The sequence below is a fragment of the Haliotis rubra genome, unplaced genomic scaffold, assembly GCF_003918875.1.
Source record: "Haliotis rubra isolate DU_JTF1 unplaced genomic scaffold, ASM391887v1 Scf225, whole genome shotgun sequence".
NCBI classification, from domain to species: Eukaryota; Metazoa; Mollusca; class Gastropoda; order Lepetellida; family Haliotidae; genus Haliotis; species Haliotis rubra.
This window is the reverse complement of record NW_025766281.1, coordinates 283,534-301,010: the sequence shown is the minus strand read 5'-3', so window position 1 is coordinate 301,010 and position 17,477 is coordinate 283,534. Positions and strand designations below refer to the sequence as shown.

At 39.2% G+C, this 17,477-nt stretch overlaps 1 protein-coding gene across 1 annotated transcript; it reads left to right on the top strand.

Moving 5' to 3' along the window:
• Window positions 1-3,423: 3,423 nt before the first annotated feature.
• Window positions 3,424-17,080, top strand: LOC124277669 (visual pigment-like receptor peropsin). The gene is made up of 5 exons (XM_046713401.1): window positions 3,424-3,643; window positions 10,540-10,669; window positions 11,722-11,843; window positions 12,254-12,436; window positions 16,710-17,080. The coding sequence occupies exons 1-5, from the start codon at window positions 3,521-3,523 to the stop codon at window positions 17,001-17,003; spliced, it is 852 nt and encodes a 283-aa protein (XP_046569357.1). The 5' UTR covers window positions 3,424-3,520; the 3' UTR covers window positions 17,004-17,080.
• The last annotated feature ends 397 nt before the right edge of the window (window positions 17,081-17,477 follow it).

Below are 17,477 nucleotides of genomic sequence, written 5' to 3'. Positions count from 1 at the left end.
AGTGGTAGAGTTAGTAGGTAGACAGGTACTGACAGTGGTAGAGTTAGCAGGTAGACGGGTACTGACAGTAGTAGAGTTGGAAGGTAGACAGGTACTGACAGTGGTAGAGTTAGCGGGTAGACTGGTAGTGACAGTAGTAGAGTTAGCAGGTAGACAGGTACTGACAGTGGTAGAGTTGGTAGGTAGACAGGTACTGACAGTGGTAGAGTTAGCGGGTAGACAGGTACTGACAGTAGTAGAGTTGGTAGGTAGACAGGTACTGACAGTGGTAGAGTTAGCGGGTAGACAGGTACTGACAGTGGTAGAGTTAGCGGGTAGACGGGTACTGACAGTAGTAGAGTAGGTGTTCCCGTCGAGTAGTCAATCACGGATGTTGAATTCGATCTTTCGTCGGTTATCACACTTGAGTTTCTCACCCTAGGCGTTGAAGAAACATAATTTCTAAACTATAGTTAAGATTTCTGTTGATAGCACAAATTTGTGGGTACCTATGTATCTGTACATCTTAGAAAGGTGACCAGCTCGAGATAATTTGCTGTATGGGGGTCACAAATGAGGGTCATCATTTTCAGCTGAGGCTATATACACGAGGCTTGAAGGTGATGCTATATATAAAACCTACGTTATAAGAAATATTTAATGATGCTATACATGAGACTTGTGAAACAATTTTAGCTGATGCAATCTATAACTCAATTAACAATTTAAATTCATGCTATATATTACTCCAACATAAAGGATTTAAGAACATGATATATAGACCATTTTATGTGTCAAGTGAAATATGATGTATCTGTCATCTCGTGTTGTCATATTTCCACGTCACTTGATGACAGGTGCATCACAATTGACTAGACACATGAAATATCCTCTTTCATATCATACTTAATTAAATATAATCAGCTTATGCTATTTTGCTTGCACACATCCAAACAACTTCAGCTGAAATTCTTTGTCTTTGATGTCATGGTAACTGATGACGAAACAATTGTTTGACGGACGTTATCATACAAAGTCGTTATAATGATATCTGACTGACTGAGTTCGGTTTTACGCCGCTTTTTAGCAATATTCCAGCAACATCACGGCGGGGGACACCAGAAATGGGCTTCCTACATTGTACCCATGTGGGGATTCGAACCCGGGTCTTCGGCGTGACGATCCAACGCTTGAACCACTAGGCTACCCCACCGCCCTTATAGTGATATCTTCCTTGAGATATTGCCTGATTTCATGCAAGTGATATCCCCTGTGGATATATATGAGAGAAACATAACAATTCCTGATTTCGTATTCATAAGAAGGAAGTTATTGATAATGCATTGTCGAACCGGTATAATTTCATCAAACTCGTTCGCCCATGGTTGCTATAATAGGTCAGAAGTACACAAGACAGAGGCATTTCTAGCAAATTAAATGTTCAAATGTGAGTGACAGTTTCTTGCTAATAGTTCTGAAACAGGTTAACGGGAGTAACGGTTTCGATGGGTAGAATACTACAATCGCGAATTCTATTCCAGGTATTTAACACTGAAGTTGAAATTAACTTAACTTGGATTTACACCTACTCGTCTATCAGGATCGAATATTCACCACTCAATTTAAAATACCACAGTAGGAAAGTCAAAACTTATGTAAGAATATTTACCTTTAGATATGCAGTTTGAGTGGCGGTTGCTATCGGCTGGGAAGTTCCTGAGTACCGTTTCAGCAAATATACTGAACATCACTGAAAACGCACCACCTGTATTAGTTTGGATTTCCAAGAGCATAAATGAGCAATCGGTGTAAATTTTGCATACTTTTGTCGTCCAGTGATTGGTAAAGAAAAGAACCAATCCAGCAAAACAGTGAAGTTTTAATTCAGCTGACCATGAAAGAAAGATGGAGTCAAATTGGAAAGTAAGTAACGTGTATGACCACCGTTAGCAGCAACACAAGCTGTGCAACGTCTCCTCATTGAACTGATAAGTCTCTGAATAATGTTTTGAGGCAATGCATTCGTCTCTTGTTGCAAGGCATTCTCAAGCTCCCCAAGGTTGTTGATCTGTGGGCGACGTGAGAGGCGTTGGCCGATGTAATCCCACAAGTGTTCAGTGGTAGACAAATCTGGTGACAATGCAGGCCATGGAAGTAGAGGAATGTTGTTGTTTGCCAGAACCTGTGCTGCAACACATGCAGTGTGCGCTCGAGCATTGTCTTCCTGGAATGTGTGCAGATCTTGATGTTGGTTAAAGAAGGGAACGACGTTGTTCTGAAGAATGCTGTCACGGTAGTAAAGGGCATTCACTCTGCCACGACAAACTACCAGAGCGGTTTTGTGATAATAACTGACCTCCCCCCACACCATAATGCTTTCTCCACCCCACCGATCTGTTTGCACAACACAGTCCTTATGGTAACGTTCTCCCCGTCGACGCCATACCCGTAGACGCCCGTCAGCATTTCGCAAGTGAAAACGTGACCCGTCGAACACAACACCGTGCCATTGTCGTAACAACCACAAACGACGCTGTTCAGCCCATCGTCGGCGTTCACGGCGATGTGTATCAGTCAGGATGGGCCCAAAATAAGGGCGTCGACACCGTAATCCTGCTGCACGGAGACGGCGTCGGACGGTGGATGCACTGATCAAATCTCAGTCTCGATCTTGACGAAGGGTGGTAACACGTGCCCGGCCGGGACGTTGGCGGTCCCTGGTGGTTCCTGTTTGTTGGTACCTGTTGGCAAGTCTTATGAAGGTGGAATGATGGCAACCAAATCGTCTGGCAATAAGCCTGCTTGATATGCCAACCTGCAACATGCCCAACGCCCGTTCTCGTTCCTCTGGTGACAATCTTGGCATTGCAAAATAAACTTTACTTGCGGAGGTACAGCTAAAATGAGAACGTTTTTTTGCCGACGGTCATGTATACCCCTAATCAGCATGTTTTACGCATGCAATTTGTGCGTTTCGTGTGTGTTGTGCATGAATTTTGTTGTTGTCATGTGATGTGTTCCATGATGTGTTCGGACAATCCGTTCTTTACTGTACAACATTATTTATTGTCTTTTGTGTTATTAACAACATTTCCAACGTTCATTTTCACTCTCAAAACAATCCAATTACCATATTTCAAAATTTACAGTTGGTGCGTTTTCAATCATGTTCAGTATACTTGGTATCATCACTGATGTTAGGCAATCCATTCATGTTATGGTCACCTCTGATTGACCTCTTTACCGCCAGTGGAATATGGATGGGCATATAATCGAGGCTGGTTATGCTCATGAATTGAGTTTAGTTTTACGCCGCTCTTAGTAATATTCCAGCAATATCACGTTGGGGGACACCAGAAATGGCCTTCATACATACTACCCATATGGAATATCGAACCCGTGTCATCGGCGTGACGAGCAAACGATTGAACCACTAAACTACCTCACCGTGACGTCACGTCTTGAAGTTTATATTTAAACATATTGATTTTTTCCGGTCGCAGGAATTTTTGGAATTGTCACCAACGCCATATCCGTGGTGATGTTCGTACGGGAGAAACAGTTCCGGACGTCGGTTGATGCGTTGCTCCTCAACCTCTCCATTTCTGATCTCGGGATGACTGGCTTGTGCTTCCCCTTCATCATCTCAGCAAACTTTGCTCAGGTAATCTCAGGTAGTCTGGTGTATGATGTGATATAACGTGAAGGCAGTTCCAGGTCATTACTTAGTTTAGTGTTCCTCTGTTGGGGCGTTAGTTAACTATTCAAGTTCAATTCTTTGTTAAGTGTTCCTTTGTTTTGAAGTTTAGTTAACTATTCAAGTTCATTTCATTCTTAAGTGTTCCACTGTTAGGAAGTTTAGTTAACTATTCAAGTTCTTTGTTAAGTGTTCCTATAGTGGGGCGTTTAGTTAACTCTTCAAGTTCATTTCATTCTTAAGTGTTCCACTGTTAGGAAGTTTAGTTAACTATTCAAGGTCATTTCTTTGTTAAGTGTTTCCATAGTGGGGCGTTTAGTTAACTATCCAAAGTACATTTCTTTGTTAAGTGTTCCCATAGTGGGGCATTTAGTTAACTATCCAAGTACATTTCATTCTTAAGTATGTCTATAGTAGGGCGTTTAGTTAGCTATCCAAGTTCATTTCTTTGTTAAGTGTTCCTATAGTGGGGCGTTTAGTTAACTAACCAAGTACATTTCTTTGTTAAGTGTGTCTATAGTAGGGCGTTTACTTAACTATTCAAGTTCATTTCTTTGTTAAGTGTTTCTATAGTGGGGCGTTTGGTTAACTATTCAAGTTCATTTCTTTCTTAAGTGTTCCACTGTTAGGAAGTTTAGATAACTATTCAAGTTCTTTGTTAAGTGTTCCTATAGTGGGGCGTTTAGTTAACTATTCAAGTTCATTTCATTCTTAAGTGTTCCACTGTTAGGAAGTTTAGTTAACTATTCAAGGTAATTTCTTTGTTAAGTGTGCCTATAGTGGGGCGTTTAGTTAACTATCCAAGTTCATTTCTTTTTAAGTGTTCCACTGTTAGGAAGTTTAGACAACTATTCAAGTTCATTTCTTTGTTAAGTGTTTAGTTAACTATCCAAAGTACATTTCTTTGTTAAGTTTGTTCCCATAGTGGGGCGTTTAGTTCACTATCCAAGTAATTTACATTTCTATTCTTAGCTATCCAAGTTCATTTCTTTGTTGTGCCTATAGTGGGGCGTTTAGTTAACTATCCAAGTACATTTCGTTTTTAACTGTTCCATTTCTTTGTTAGTGAAGTTTAGAGTGGGGCGTTTAGTTATCTATTCAAGGTCATTTCTTTGTTAAGTGTTTCTATAGTGGGGCGTTTAGTTAACTATTCAAGTTCATTTCTTTGTTAAGTGTTTCTATAGTGGGGCGTTTAGTTAACTATCCAAGTACATTTCTTTGTTAAGTGTTTCTATAGTGGGGCGTTTAGTTAACTATTCAAGTACATTTCATTGTTAAGTGTTCCACTGTTAGGAAGTTTAGTTAACTATTCAAGTTCTTTTGTTAAGTGTTCCTATAGTGGGGCGTTTAGTTAACTCTTCAAGTTCATTTCATTTCTTAAGTGTTCCATTGTTAGGAAGTTTAGTTAACTATTCAAGGTCATTTCTTTGTTAAGTGTTTCTATAGTGGGGCGTTTAGTTAACTATCCAAAGTACATTTCTTTCGGCATTTAGTTAACTATCCAAGTACATTTCATTCTTAAGTGTGTCTATAGTAGGGCGTTTAGTTAACTATCCAAGTTCATTTCTTTGTTAAGTGTTTCTATAGTAGGGCGTTTAGTTAACTATCCAAGTACATTTCTTTGTTTAGTGTGTCTATAGTTAGGGCGTTTACTTAACTATACAAGTTCATTTCTTTGTTTAGTGTACCTATAGTGGGGCGTTTAGTTAACTATCCAAGTTCATTTCTTTGTTAAGTGTTCCACTGTTAGGAAGTTTAGTTAACTATTCAAGTTCATTTCTTTGTTAAGTGTTCCTATAGTGGGGCGTTTAGTTAACTATCCAAGTACATTTCTTTGTTAAGTGTTCCTATAGTGGGGCGTTTAGTTATCTATTCAAGTTCATTTCTTTGTTAAGTGTTTCTATAGTGGGGCGTTTAGTTAACTATTCAAGTTCATTTCTTTGTTAAGTGTGTCTATAGTGGAGCGTTTAGTTAACTATCCAAGTTCATTTCTTTGTTAAGTGTTTCTATAGTGGGGCGTTTAGTTATCTATTCAAGTTCATTTCATTGTTAAGTGTTCCACTGTTAGGAAGTTTAGTTAACTATTCAAGTTCTTTGTTAAGTGTTCCTATAGTGGGGCGTTTAGTTAACTCTTCAAGTTCATTTCATTCTTAAGTGTTCCATTGTTAGGAAGCTTAGTTAACTATTCAAGTTCATTTCTTTGTTAAGTGTTCCCATAGTGGGGCGTTTAGTTAACTATCCAAAGTACATTTCTTTCGGCATTTAGTTAACTATCCAAGTACATTTCATTCTTCAGTGTGTCTATAGTAGGGCGTTTAGTTAACTATCCAAGTTCATTTCTTTGTTAAGTGTTTCTATAGTAGGGCGTTTAGTTAACTATCCAAGTACATTTCTTTGTTTAGTGTGTCTATAGTAGGGCGTTTACTTAACTATACAAGTTCATTTCTTTGTTAAGTGTACCTATAGTGGGGCGTTTAGTTAACCATTCAAGTTCATTTCTTTCTTAAGTGTTCCACTGTTAGGAAGTTTAGTTAACTATTCAAGTTCTTTGTTAAGTGTTCCTATAGTGGGGCGTTTAGTTAACTATTCAAGTTCATTTCATTGTTAAGTGTTCCACTGTTAGGAAGTTTAGTTAACTATTCAAGTTCATTTCTTTGTTAAGTGTTTCTATAGTGGGGCGTTTAGTTAACTATTCAAGTTCATTTCTTTCTTAAGTGTTCCACTGTTAGGAAGTTTAGTTAACTATTCAAGTTCTTTGTTAAGTGTTCCTATAGTGGGGCGTTTAGTTAACTATTTAAGTTCATTTCATTCTTAAGTGTTCCACTGTTAGGAAGTTTAGTTAACTATTCAAGGTAATTTCTTTGTTAAGTGTTTCTATAGTGGGGCATTTAGTTAACTATCCAAGTACATTTCTTTTAAGTGTTCCACTGTTAGGAAGTTTAGACAACTATTCAAGTTCATTTCTTTGTTAAGTGTTTCTATAGTGGGGCGTTTAGTCAACTATCCAAGTTCATTTCTTTGCTAAGTGTTGCTATAGTGAGGCATTTAGTTAACTATCCAAGTACATTTCTTTGTTAAGTGTTCCTATAGTGGGGCGTTTAGTTAACTATCCAAGTACATTTCTTTGTTAAGTGTTCCTATAGTGGGGCGTTAAGTTAACTATTCAAGGTCATTTCTTTGTTAAGTGTTTCTATAGTGGGGCGTTTAGTTAACTATTCAAGGTCATTTCTTTGTTAAGTGTGTCTATAGTGGAGCGTTTAGTTAACTATTCAACGTCATTTCTTTGTTAAGTGTTCCCATAGTGGGGCATTTAGTTAACTATCCAAGTACATTTCATTCTTAAGTGTGTCTATAGTAGGGCATTTAGTTAACTATCCAAGTACATTTCTTTGTTAAGTGTGTCCATAGTGAGGCATTTAGTTAACTATCCATTAAGCCCATTTCTGGTGTCCCCCGCCGTGATATTGCTGGAATATTGCTAAAAGCGGCGTAAAACTAAAACTCAGTCAGTCAGTCAGTCAGTCAGTTAACTATCCAAGTACATTTCTTTGTTAAGAGTGTCTATAGTTGGGCCTTTAGTTATCTATCCAAGTACATTTCTTTGTTAAGTGTTTCTAGTTACTTAGTTGAGGTTGCTTAGTGCTCCTGTGCAGTAACGTATTCTAGTAACTTAGTTGAGGTTGCTTAGTGCTCCTGTGCAGTAACGTATTCTAGTTATTTAGTTGAGGGTGCTTAGTGCTCCTGTGCAGTAACGTATTCTAGTTACTCAGTTGAGGTTGCTTAGTGCTCCTGTGCAGTAACGTATTCTAGGTACTTAGTTTAGGTTGCTTAGTGCTCCTGTGCAGTAACGTATTCTACTTACTTAGTTGAGGTTGTTTAGGGTTCCTGTGCAGTAACTTATTCTGCTTACTTAGTTGAGGTTGTTTAGTGTTCATGTGCAGTAACGTATTCTAGTTACTTAGTTGAGGTTGCTTAGTGTTCCTGTGCGGTAACGTATTCTAGTTACTCAGTTGAGGTTGTTTAGTGTTCCTGTGCAGTAACGTATTCTAGTTACTTAGTTGAGGTTGTTTAGTGTTCCTGTGCAGTAACGTATTCTAGTTACTTAGTTGAGGTTGCTTAGTGCTCCTGTGCAGTAACGTATTCTAGTTACTTAGTTGAGGTTGTTTAGTGTTCCTGTGCAGTAACGTATTCTAGTTACTTAGTTGAGGTTGTTTAGTGTTCCTGTGCAGTAACGTATTCTAGTTACTTAGTTGAGGTTGTTTAGTGTTCCTGTGCAGTAACGTATTCTAGTTACTTAGTTGAGGTTGTTTAGTGTTCCTGTGCAGTAACGTATTCTGGTTACTTAGTTGAGGTTTTTTAGGATTGCTGTGCACTAACGTATTCTAGTTCCTTAGTTGAGGTTGCTTAGTGTTCCTGTGCAATAACGTATTCTAGTTACTTAGTTGAGGTTGTTTAGTGTTCCTGTGCAGTAACGTATTCTGGTTACTTAGTTGAGGTTGTTTAGTGTTCCTGTGCAGTAACGCATTCTAGTTACTTAGTTGAGGTTGTTTAGTGTTCCTGTACAGTAACGTATTCTAGTTACTTAGTTGAGGTTGTTTAGTGTTCCTGTGCAGTAACGTATTCCTAGTTACTTAGTTGAGGTTGTTTAGTGTTCCTGTGCAGTAACGTATTCTAGTTACTTAGTTGAGGTTGTTTAGTGTTCCTGTGCAGTAACGTATTCTAGTTACTTAGTTGAGGTTGTTTAGTGTTCCTGTGCAGTAACGTATTCTAGTTACTTAGTTGAGGTTGTTTAGTGTTCCTGTGCAGTAACGTATTCTAGTTACTTAGTTGAGGTTGTTTAGTGTTCCTGTACAGTAACGTATTCTAGTTACTTAGTTGAGGTTGTTTAGTGTTCCTGTGCAGTAACGTATTCTAGTTACTTAGTTGAGGTTGTTTAGTGTTCCTGTGCAGTAACGTATTCTAGTTACTTAGTTGAGGTTGTTTAGTGTTCCTGTGCAGTAACGTATTCTAGTTACTTAGTTGAGGTTGTTCCTGTGCAGTAACGTATTCTAGTTACTTAGTTGAGGTTGTTTAGTGTTCCTGTACAGTAACGTATTCTAGTTACTTAGTTGAGGTTGTTTAGTGTTCCTGTGCAGTAACGTATTCTAGTTACTTAGTTGAGGTTGTTTAGTGTTCCTGTGCAGTAACGTATTCTAGTTACTTAGTTGAGGGTTGTTTAGTGTTCCTGTGCAGTAACGTATTCTAGTTACTTAGTTGAGGTTGTTTAGTGTTCCTGTGCAGTAACGTATTCTAGTTACTTAGTTGAGGTTGCTTAGTGTTCCTGTGCAGTAACGTATTCTAGTTACTTAGTTGAGGTTGTTTAGTGTTCCTGTGCAGTAACGTATTCTAGTTACTTAGTTGAGGTTGTTTAGTGTTCCTGTGCAGTAACGTATTCTAGTTACTTAGTTGAGGTTGTTTAGTGTTCCTGTGCAGTAACGTATTCTAGTTACTTAGTTGAGGTTGTTTAGTGTTCCTGTGCAGTAACGTATTCTAGTTACTTAGGTTGAGGTTGTTTAGTAGTTGAGGTTGTTCCTGTGCAGTAACGTATTCTAGTTACTTAGTTGAGGTTGTTTAGTGTTCCTGTGCAGTAACGTATTCTAGTTACTTAGTTGAGGTTGTTTAGTGTTCCTGTGCAGTAACGTATTCTGGTTATAGTTGAGGTTGTTTAGTGTTCCTGTGCAGTAACGTATTCTAGTTACTTAGTTGAGGTTGTTTAGTGTTCCTGTGCAGTAACGTATTCTAGTTACTTAGTTGAGGTTGTTTAGTGTTCCTGTGCAGTAACGTATTCTAGTTACTTAGTTGAGGTTGTTTAGTGTTCCTGTGCAGTAACGTATTCTAGTTACTTAGTTGAGGGTTGTTTAGTGTTCCTGTGCAGTAACGTATTCTAGTTACTTAGTTGAGGTTGTTTAGTGTTCCTGTGCAGTAACGTATTCTAGTTACTTAGTTGAGGTTGTTTAGTGTTCCTGTGCAGTAACGTATTCTAGTTACTTAGTTGAGGTTGTTTAGTGTTCCTGTGCAGTAACGTATTCTAGTTACTTAGTTGAGGTTGTTTAGTGTTCCTGTGCAGTAACGCATTCTAGTAACTTAGTTGAGGTTGTTTAGTGTTCCTGTGCGGTAACGTATTCTAGTTACTCAGTTGAGGTTGTTTAGTGTTCCTGTGCAGTAACGTATACTGGTTACTTAGTTGAGGTTGTTTAGTGTTCCTGTGCAGTAACGTATTCTAGTTACTTAGTTGAGGTTGTTTAGTGTTCCTGTGCAGTAACGCATTCTAGTAACTTAGTTGAGGTTGTTTAGTGTTCCTGTGCACTAACGTATTGTAGTTACTTAGTTGAGGTTGTTTAGTGTTCCTGTGCAGTAACGTCTTCTGGTTACTTAGTTGAGGTTGTTAAGTGTTCCTGTGCAGTAACGTCTTCTAGTTAATTAGTTGAGGTTGGTTAGTGTTCCTGTGCAGTAACGTATTCTAGTTACTTAGTTGAGGTTGTTTAGTGTTCCTGTGCAGTAACGTCTTCTAGTTAATTAGTTGAGGTTGGTTAGTGTTCCTGTACAGTAAACTAGTCTGGTTACTAAGTTGTGGTTGTTGACTAGCCTTGGCATGTATTTATGACGGGTGCCACCGGTGGGGCAGGATACACCCATTCTTTGGTATAAACCTGGTATGATAACTCTTTGATAGTGATTCATAAAGACATGTTCGTGATATTTTCGGAAATTGTAATGAACTGGGGCTTTTTTGAGATATGTCTTAGTCTTTCTTTTCTTATCCCTGATGAAGGGCAAGTTGGCATGTACATGTATATGTTGATAGCAATGTTTATTGTTTTCAGGAGTGGTTACATGGCAGCATTGGCTGCACGATGTACGGATTTCTCAGCTTCTTGTTCGGCAATGGTTCAATATCAACCCTCTCTGCTATTAGCGTGGAAAGATATCTTATAATATGTAGGCATTATGAAGGTAAGCGTTAAACCGCCATGTCTTATTACCTGGCAATATCCAGGTAACATGGCGTGTTTGTTTCTGCAGACTTACGGCTGTTTGTTTATTTGTTGTTTAACGCCACAGTATGAAATCAGTTCAGCTATATAGCAGTGGTCTGGAAGTAATCGAGGCTGGATCAGACAATCCAGCGAGCCTGTCCACCCGATCCCGTTAGTCGACCCTTACGACAAGCATTGGTGACACTGAAGACCAATTCTTCACGGGTTAACTTACGTCTGTTATTGTCTTTCCAAAATGTCTTTATAAACCGACGTCTTATGTACAGATGGTGCTTTATGATAAAGGTGAAATCACCACTTATGGTAGAGTGAGTGAGTATGGTTTTACGCCGCTTTTAGCAATATTCCAGCAATATCACGGCGGAGGACACCAGAAATGGGCTTCACACATTGTACCCATATGGAGAATCGAACCCGGGTCTTTAGCGTGACCAGTAGACGCTTTAACCATGTCATCGTATCCCAGTTGCGTAGATCGATGCTCATGCATTATCTGGTCCAGACTTGATTATTTACAGACCGCCGCTATATAGCTGGAACATTGCTAAATTCACTCACTCACTCACTCACTCACTCACTCACTATGTTTTGCGTGTATAACCGTTACCATACCTGAAGCATCTTGCAGAAAGATTCATATATTTTGATCTTCATGTATAGCCATGTACAGACATGTTCCTAAGTGTAACGGGTCTCTTTGTCATATACCTTAATATCGGTATTAAATCTTTATTTGTCAAGTTAACCGCTAGTGGTCGATGTTTTGCTTCCTAAAGCTTCAGGATATAACAATTATAACATTCTGTGGGTGTGTTAACATCCATTATAGTCTAGACCTTGATTTAAATTGAATTATAGAATAAGTATATATGGATGACTTCTTATATTTTAGAGCACAGCGTTTCGATACTGGAATAAAAGAAGTTGTTATCCATATATACGTGTTCTATCTTATTTGCAACTTCTAAAATGCCACTCAAAGAAGTTAAATTGAATTTCCTATTCCAGAAACCATTTTGCAAAGAAGGATGGCGCTCGTGAAGATTCTTGGTATTATTTGGTTCCAAGCTTTTGTCTGGGCGATGCTACCCATCACTACAGGTGTAGAATATACCTTGGAACCATTCCAGGTAAATCAGTTAATAGGATTCAGCATTAATTTTGAGGAGATACACATCGACAAACGTTCATTCATGGGCACGGTTGTTGCCAAGCCAAGGTAGCTCCGTTTTATCGAACCGTAGAAGCATGACAACGTCATAGTCAGCCACCATAGAGAAGCCACATGTTCGCGTTGTTGCGAATTTCAAAATATTTTAAACCCATTTTGGATGGGGCGGCAATACGTCAGCGCGTGATATTGTGACCTTGAAATATGTAAAAGATGATATTCAAAGCGCGACAACGTCACAATATTACAAATGGTCAAAATTTCTGTCATTTTCTGTTTGTTTTTGTCTGTAAAGGCGACAACGCGACAATATCCTTTCTAGTATTCCATACTTGTATGCACTCTATCACTGCGCATTCTTTGACGCAGATGTCATGCACCGTGGACTGGAAGGGCAAATCACTCAGGTCAAGGCTGTTCATTCTTGGACTTGTTGTTCTTGTGTTGGGGGTCAACACCCTCATCATGCTCTTCTGTTACATCTGCATCTTCTACACGGCGCGGAAGGAACGTCGCCGTCGACGGGAAATACAAAACGTGGTTGTAACAAAGGTATATCAAATTGTGTTCGACAAAATGATAGCATTGATGTCTGATACCATGGTAGCATAGATGTCTGATGCCATGATAACATAGATGTCTGATGCTAGGATAACATAAATGTCTGATGCCATGATAACATATATGTCTGATGCCATGATAACATAGATGTCTGATGCCATGATAACATAGATGTCTGATGCCTTTATGGCATTGATGTCTGATGCCAGGATAACATAGATGTCTGATGCCATGATAACATAGATGTCTGATGCCATGATAACATAGATGTCTGATGCCATGATAACATAGATGTCTGATGCCTTTATGGCATTGATGTCTGATGCCATGATAACATAGATGTCTGATGCTAGGATAACATAGATGTCTGATGCCATGATAACATAGATGTCTGATGCCTTTATAGCATTGATGTCTGATGCCATGATAACATATATGTCTGATGTCATGATAACATAGATGTCTGATGCTAGGATAACATAGATGTCTGATGCATGATAACAAAGATGTCTGATGCCATGATAGCATAGATGTCTGATGCCTTTGTGGCATTGATGTCTGATGCCATGATAACATAGATGTCTGATGCCATGATATGTCTGACATATTGATGTCTGATGATGCTGAGATAACATAGATGTCTGATGCTAGGATAACACAGATGTCTGATGCCATGATAACATTGATGTCTGATGCCATGATAAAATTGATGTCTGATGCTAGGATAACATAGATGTCTGATGCCTTTATGGCATTGATGTCTGATGCCATGATAACATAGATGTCTGATGCCATGATAACATAGATGTCTGATGGTAGGATAACATAGATGTCTGATGCTAGGATAACATAGATGTCTGATGCCATGATAACATAGATGTCTGATGGTAGGATAACAGAGATGTCTGATGCTAGGATAACACAGATGTCTGATGCCTTTATGGCATTGATGTCTGATGCCATGATAACATAGATGTCTGATGCCAGGATAACACAGATGTCTGATGCTAGGATAACACAGATGTCTGATGCCTTTATGGCATTGATGTCTGATGCCATGATAACATAGATGTCTGATGCCTTTATGGCATTGATGTCTGATGCATGATAACAAAGATGTCTGATGCCATGATAACATAGATGTCTGATGAGATGATAGCATTGATGTCTGATGCCATGATAACATAGATGTCTGATGCCATGATAACATAGATGTCTGATGCCATGATAACATAGATGTCTGATGCCATGATAACATAGATGTCTGATGCCATGATAACATAGATGTCTGATGCATGATAACATAGATGTCTGATGCCATGATAACATAGATGTCTGATGCAAGGATAACATAGATGTCTGATGCATGATAACAAAGATGTCTGATGCCATGATAACATAGATGTCTGATGCCTTTATGGCATTGATATCTGATGCCATGATAACATAGATGTCTGATGCCATGATAACATAGATGTCTGATGCCATGATAACATAGATGTCTGATGCCATGATAACATAGATGTCTGATGCCATGATAACATAGATGTCTGATGCCATGATAACATAGATGTCTGATGCTTTTATGGCATTGATGTCTGATGCCATGATAACATAGATGTCTGATGCCATGATAACATAGATGTATGATGCTAGGATAACACAGATGTCTGATGCCATGATAACATAGATGTCTGATGCCATGATAACAGAGATGTCTGATGCTAGGATAACACAGATGTCTGATGCCTTTATGGCATTGATGTCTGATGCCATGATAACATAGATGTCTGATGTCATGATAACATAGATGTCTGATGCTAGGATAACACAGATGTCTGATGCCTGTATGGCATTGATGTCTGATGCCATGATAACATAGATGTCTGATGTCATGATAACATAGATGTCTGATGCTAGGATAACGCAGATGTCTGATGCCTGTATGGCATTGATGTCTGATGCCATGATAACATAGATGTCTGATGCCAGGATAACACAGATGTCTGATGCCTTTATGGCATTGATGTCTGATGCCATGATAACACAGATGTCTGATGCTAGGATAACACAGATGTCTGATGCTAGGATAACGCAGATGTCTGATGCCTGTATGGCATTGATGTCCGATGCCATGATAACACAGATGTCTGATGCTAGGATAACATAGATGTCTGATGCCTGTATGGCATTGATGTCTGATGCCATGATAACACAGATGTCTGATGCTAGGATAACGCAGATGTCTGATGCCTGTATGGCCTTGATGTCTGATGCCATGATAACACAGATGTCTAATGCTAGGATAACAGAGATGTCTGATGCCTGTATGGCATTGATGTCTGATGCCATGATAACATAGATGGCTGATGCCTTTATGGCACTGATGCCTGATGCCAGGATAACATAGATGTCTGATGCCATGATAACATAGATGTCTGATGCCATGATAGCATAGATGTCTGATGCCATGATAACATAGATGTCTGATGCCATGATAACATAGATGTCTGATGCCATGATAACATAGATGTCTGATGCCATGATAACATAGATGTCTGATGCCATGATGACATAGATGTCTGATGCCATGATAACATAGATGTCTGATGCCTTTATGACATAGATGTCTGATGCCATGATAACATAGATGTCTGATGCCTTTATGGCATAGATGTCTGATGCCTTTATGGCATAGATGTCTGATACCATGGTAACATAGATGTCTGATGCCATGATAACATAGATGTCTGATGCCATGATAACATAGATGTCTGATGCCATGATAACATAGATGTCTGATGCCATGATAACATAGATGTCTGATGCCATGATAACATAGATGTCTGATGCCTTTATGGCATTGATGTCTGATGCCATGATAGCATTGATGTCTGAAGCGTATATTATTCTTTTCAACAAATGTCATTCAATTCGGGATTGTCCTATCGAAGGAGCGTGTTTTACACCATGGACTGGGTAGGTTATCATTACTGATGGGTGAGAAATGGTCTTCCCATGATTGTTCTAAGACGCGACTAACGGGATCGGGTGGTCAGGTTCGCTGACTTGGTTGAAGCGTCATCGTATACCAGTTCTGCTGACCGATGGTCATGACGTCAGTCACAAGATTGTCTGGTCCAGACTCGATTATTTACAGACTGCTACCTTAAGATACACTTCTCTGCCAAGATTAACGCCGTACCTTTTTTTCCATTGAAAAGAAATTTGTTAAAATGGTGATCTCAATGTCCTAGGCAAAGAGGACGTAATTCGAAATCTCAAGTATTTTAAAAAAAATCGATTTATAAAGAAAATGGCATCCCATACCCGTCGTTAAGATTAAACATTGTCCTTTTTTTATTATTTTTTGAAATCTACTGATCAATGTCTAATCGACTTGTTTTTATCACAGTGGACCGATCCTAAAAATATTTGTTTTTAATTTTTTCGTAAAAATAAAAAAAATACGCAGCATTGACAACCGACCAAGTGTTTATCAGACTTGAAAACATAACAGTTGCTGTTCGTTCAAGGATATCTCGGGAATAGAGTCCCTTACTTTCGTCCTTGACCTATGGCGCATTGTAATGGCGTGGTTAGACTACTCGTATTTGCACTGACACGTGTATTTGGTTTTAGCGTACTTTGTCTTGTCTTCGTTCATCAGGGGAACAAAATGTGTACACGTAGTAACTCAAATAGATGCTTGTTAAACAATATGCCCTCACAATGTGATAAGGAGTTCCGTGCTCTCATCTGAGTTCTCCATTTTAGGTCAACGGCTGGGAAATCCCCGTGACATCTTTGGGGAACACCCCACTTTTTTCAATCTCCAATACCAACGAGTTCTATGTTACTGCAGTTACAAGGGGTATCGTACCTTTGCACCATATGTGACTGTTACTTTAACTTAAGATGTCTTAGATGTGAACATACGTTCTTAAGATAAATCGTAGCTCTGATCGTTCCGAGAAATATTCTCCCTGGGTCCTGATCCACAAAGCATTCGTGTTGCTACGACATTCGTAAGCCCATGGTAAACTGTGGAGTCACGACAGGTCGTAACGGTACGAACGCTTTGTAGTTCGAGGCCCAGATCCACAGAGCATTCGTAGTGCTACGACATTCGTAAGCCTATATGGTAAACTGTAGAGTTACGACAGATCCTAACGTTACGAACGCTTTGAAGATCGGGACCCAGGAACGCATCCTCCATCTGTTACGAGCAGCACACCTTGAATCATCTTCATGTTCTTTTCAGATATGCTTTTTTCTTGTCGTGGCATTCTTCGTATGCTGGGCACCGTACGCTGTCGTATCTTTAATGGGATCCTATGGTAACCCTCACACCATCCCCCGCGTCATCACCGTTGTCCCCGTTATATTTGCCAAGCTGTCAACGTGTCTCAACCCGGTGATGTATGTGGTCATCTCCAAAAGGTTCCGAAAACGTTACCTGGACACGATCAAATGCAAGAAACGGAACCGCCTGTACCCCTCCAGTATCGTCACCGTTCAGATGACGCTCAGACAGTACCAGACCAACGGACGCTGAAAACGGAATCGTCTCAGGATTTGTTTGTTTGTTGTTCAACGGGGACGGTAGGGTGACATAGTGGTTAAAGTGTTCGCTCGTCACGCCGATGACAAGAGTCCGATTATGCCCCATATGGGTATAATGTGTGAAGCCCATTTCTGGTGTCCCCGCCGTGTTATTGCTTGGATATTGCTGAAAGCGGCGTAAAACCATACTCACTCACACATTGTTGTTTATCGCCGCACTATTCCAACTTTATGACGGCGGTCTGTAAATAAATTTTAATCGTCAACTTAAAAATTCTTGGATTCAAGGTGGAAGATGTTTATTTCAATATGTTACCTAATAGAATTTGTTTCGGTAGATAATCGATTGTGTATATTCTCTCACCTTGACATATTGGATATTTATTTATGATATATTCGTATGATATTAAATAACATTTCCCAAAACATGTTTGGTCTTTGATTGCAATTTGTTCGAGCTTAAACT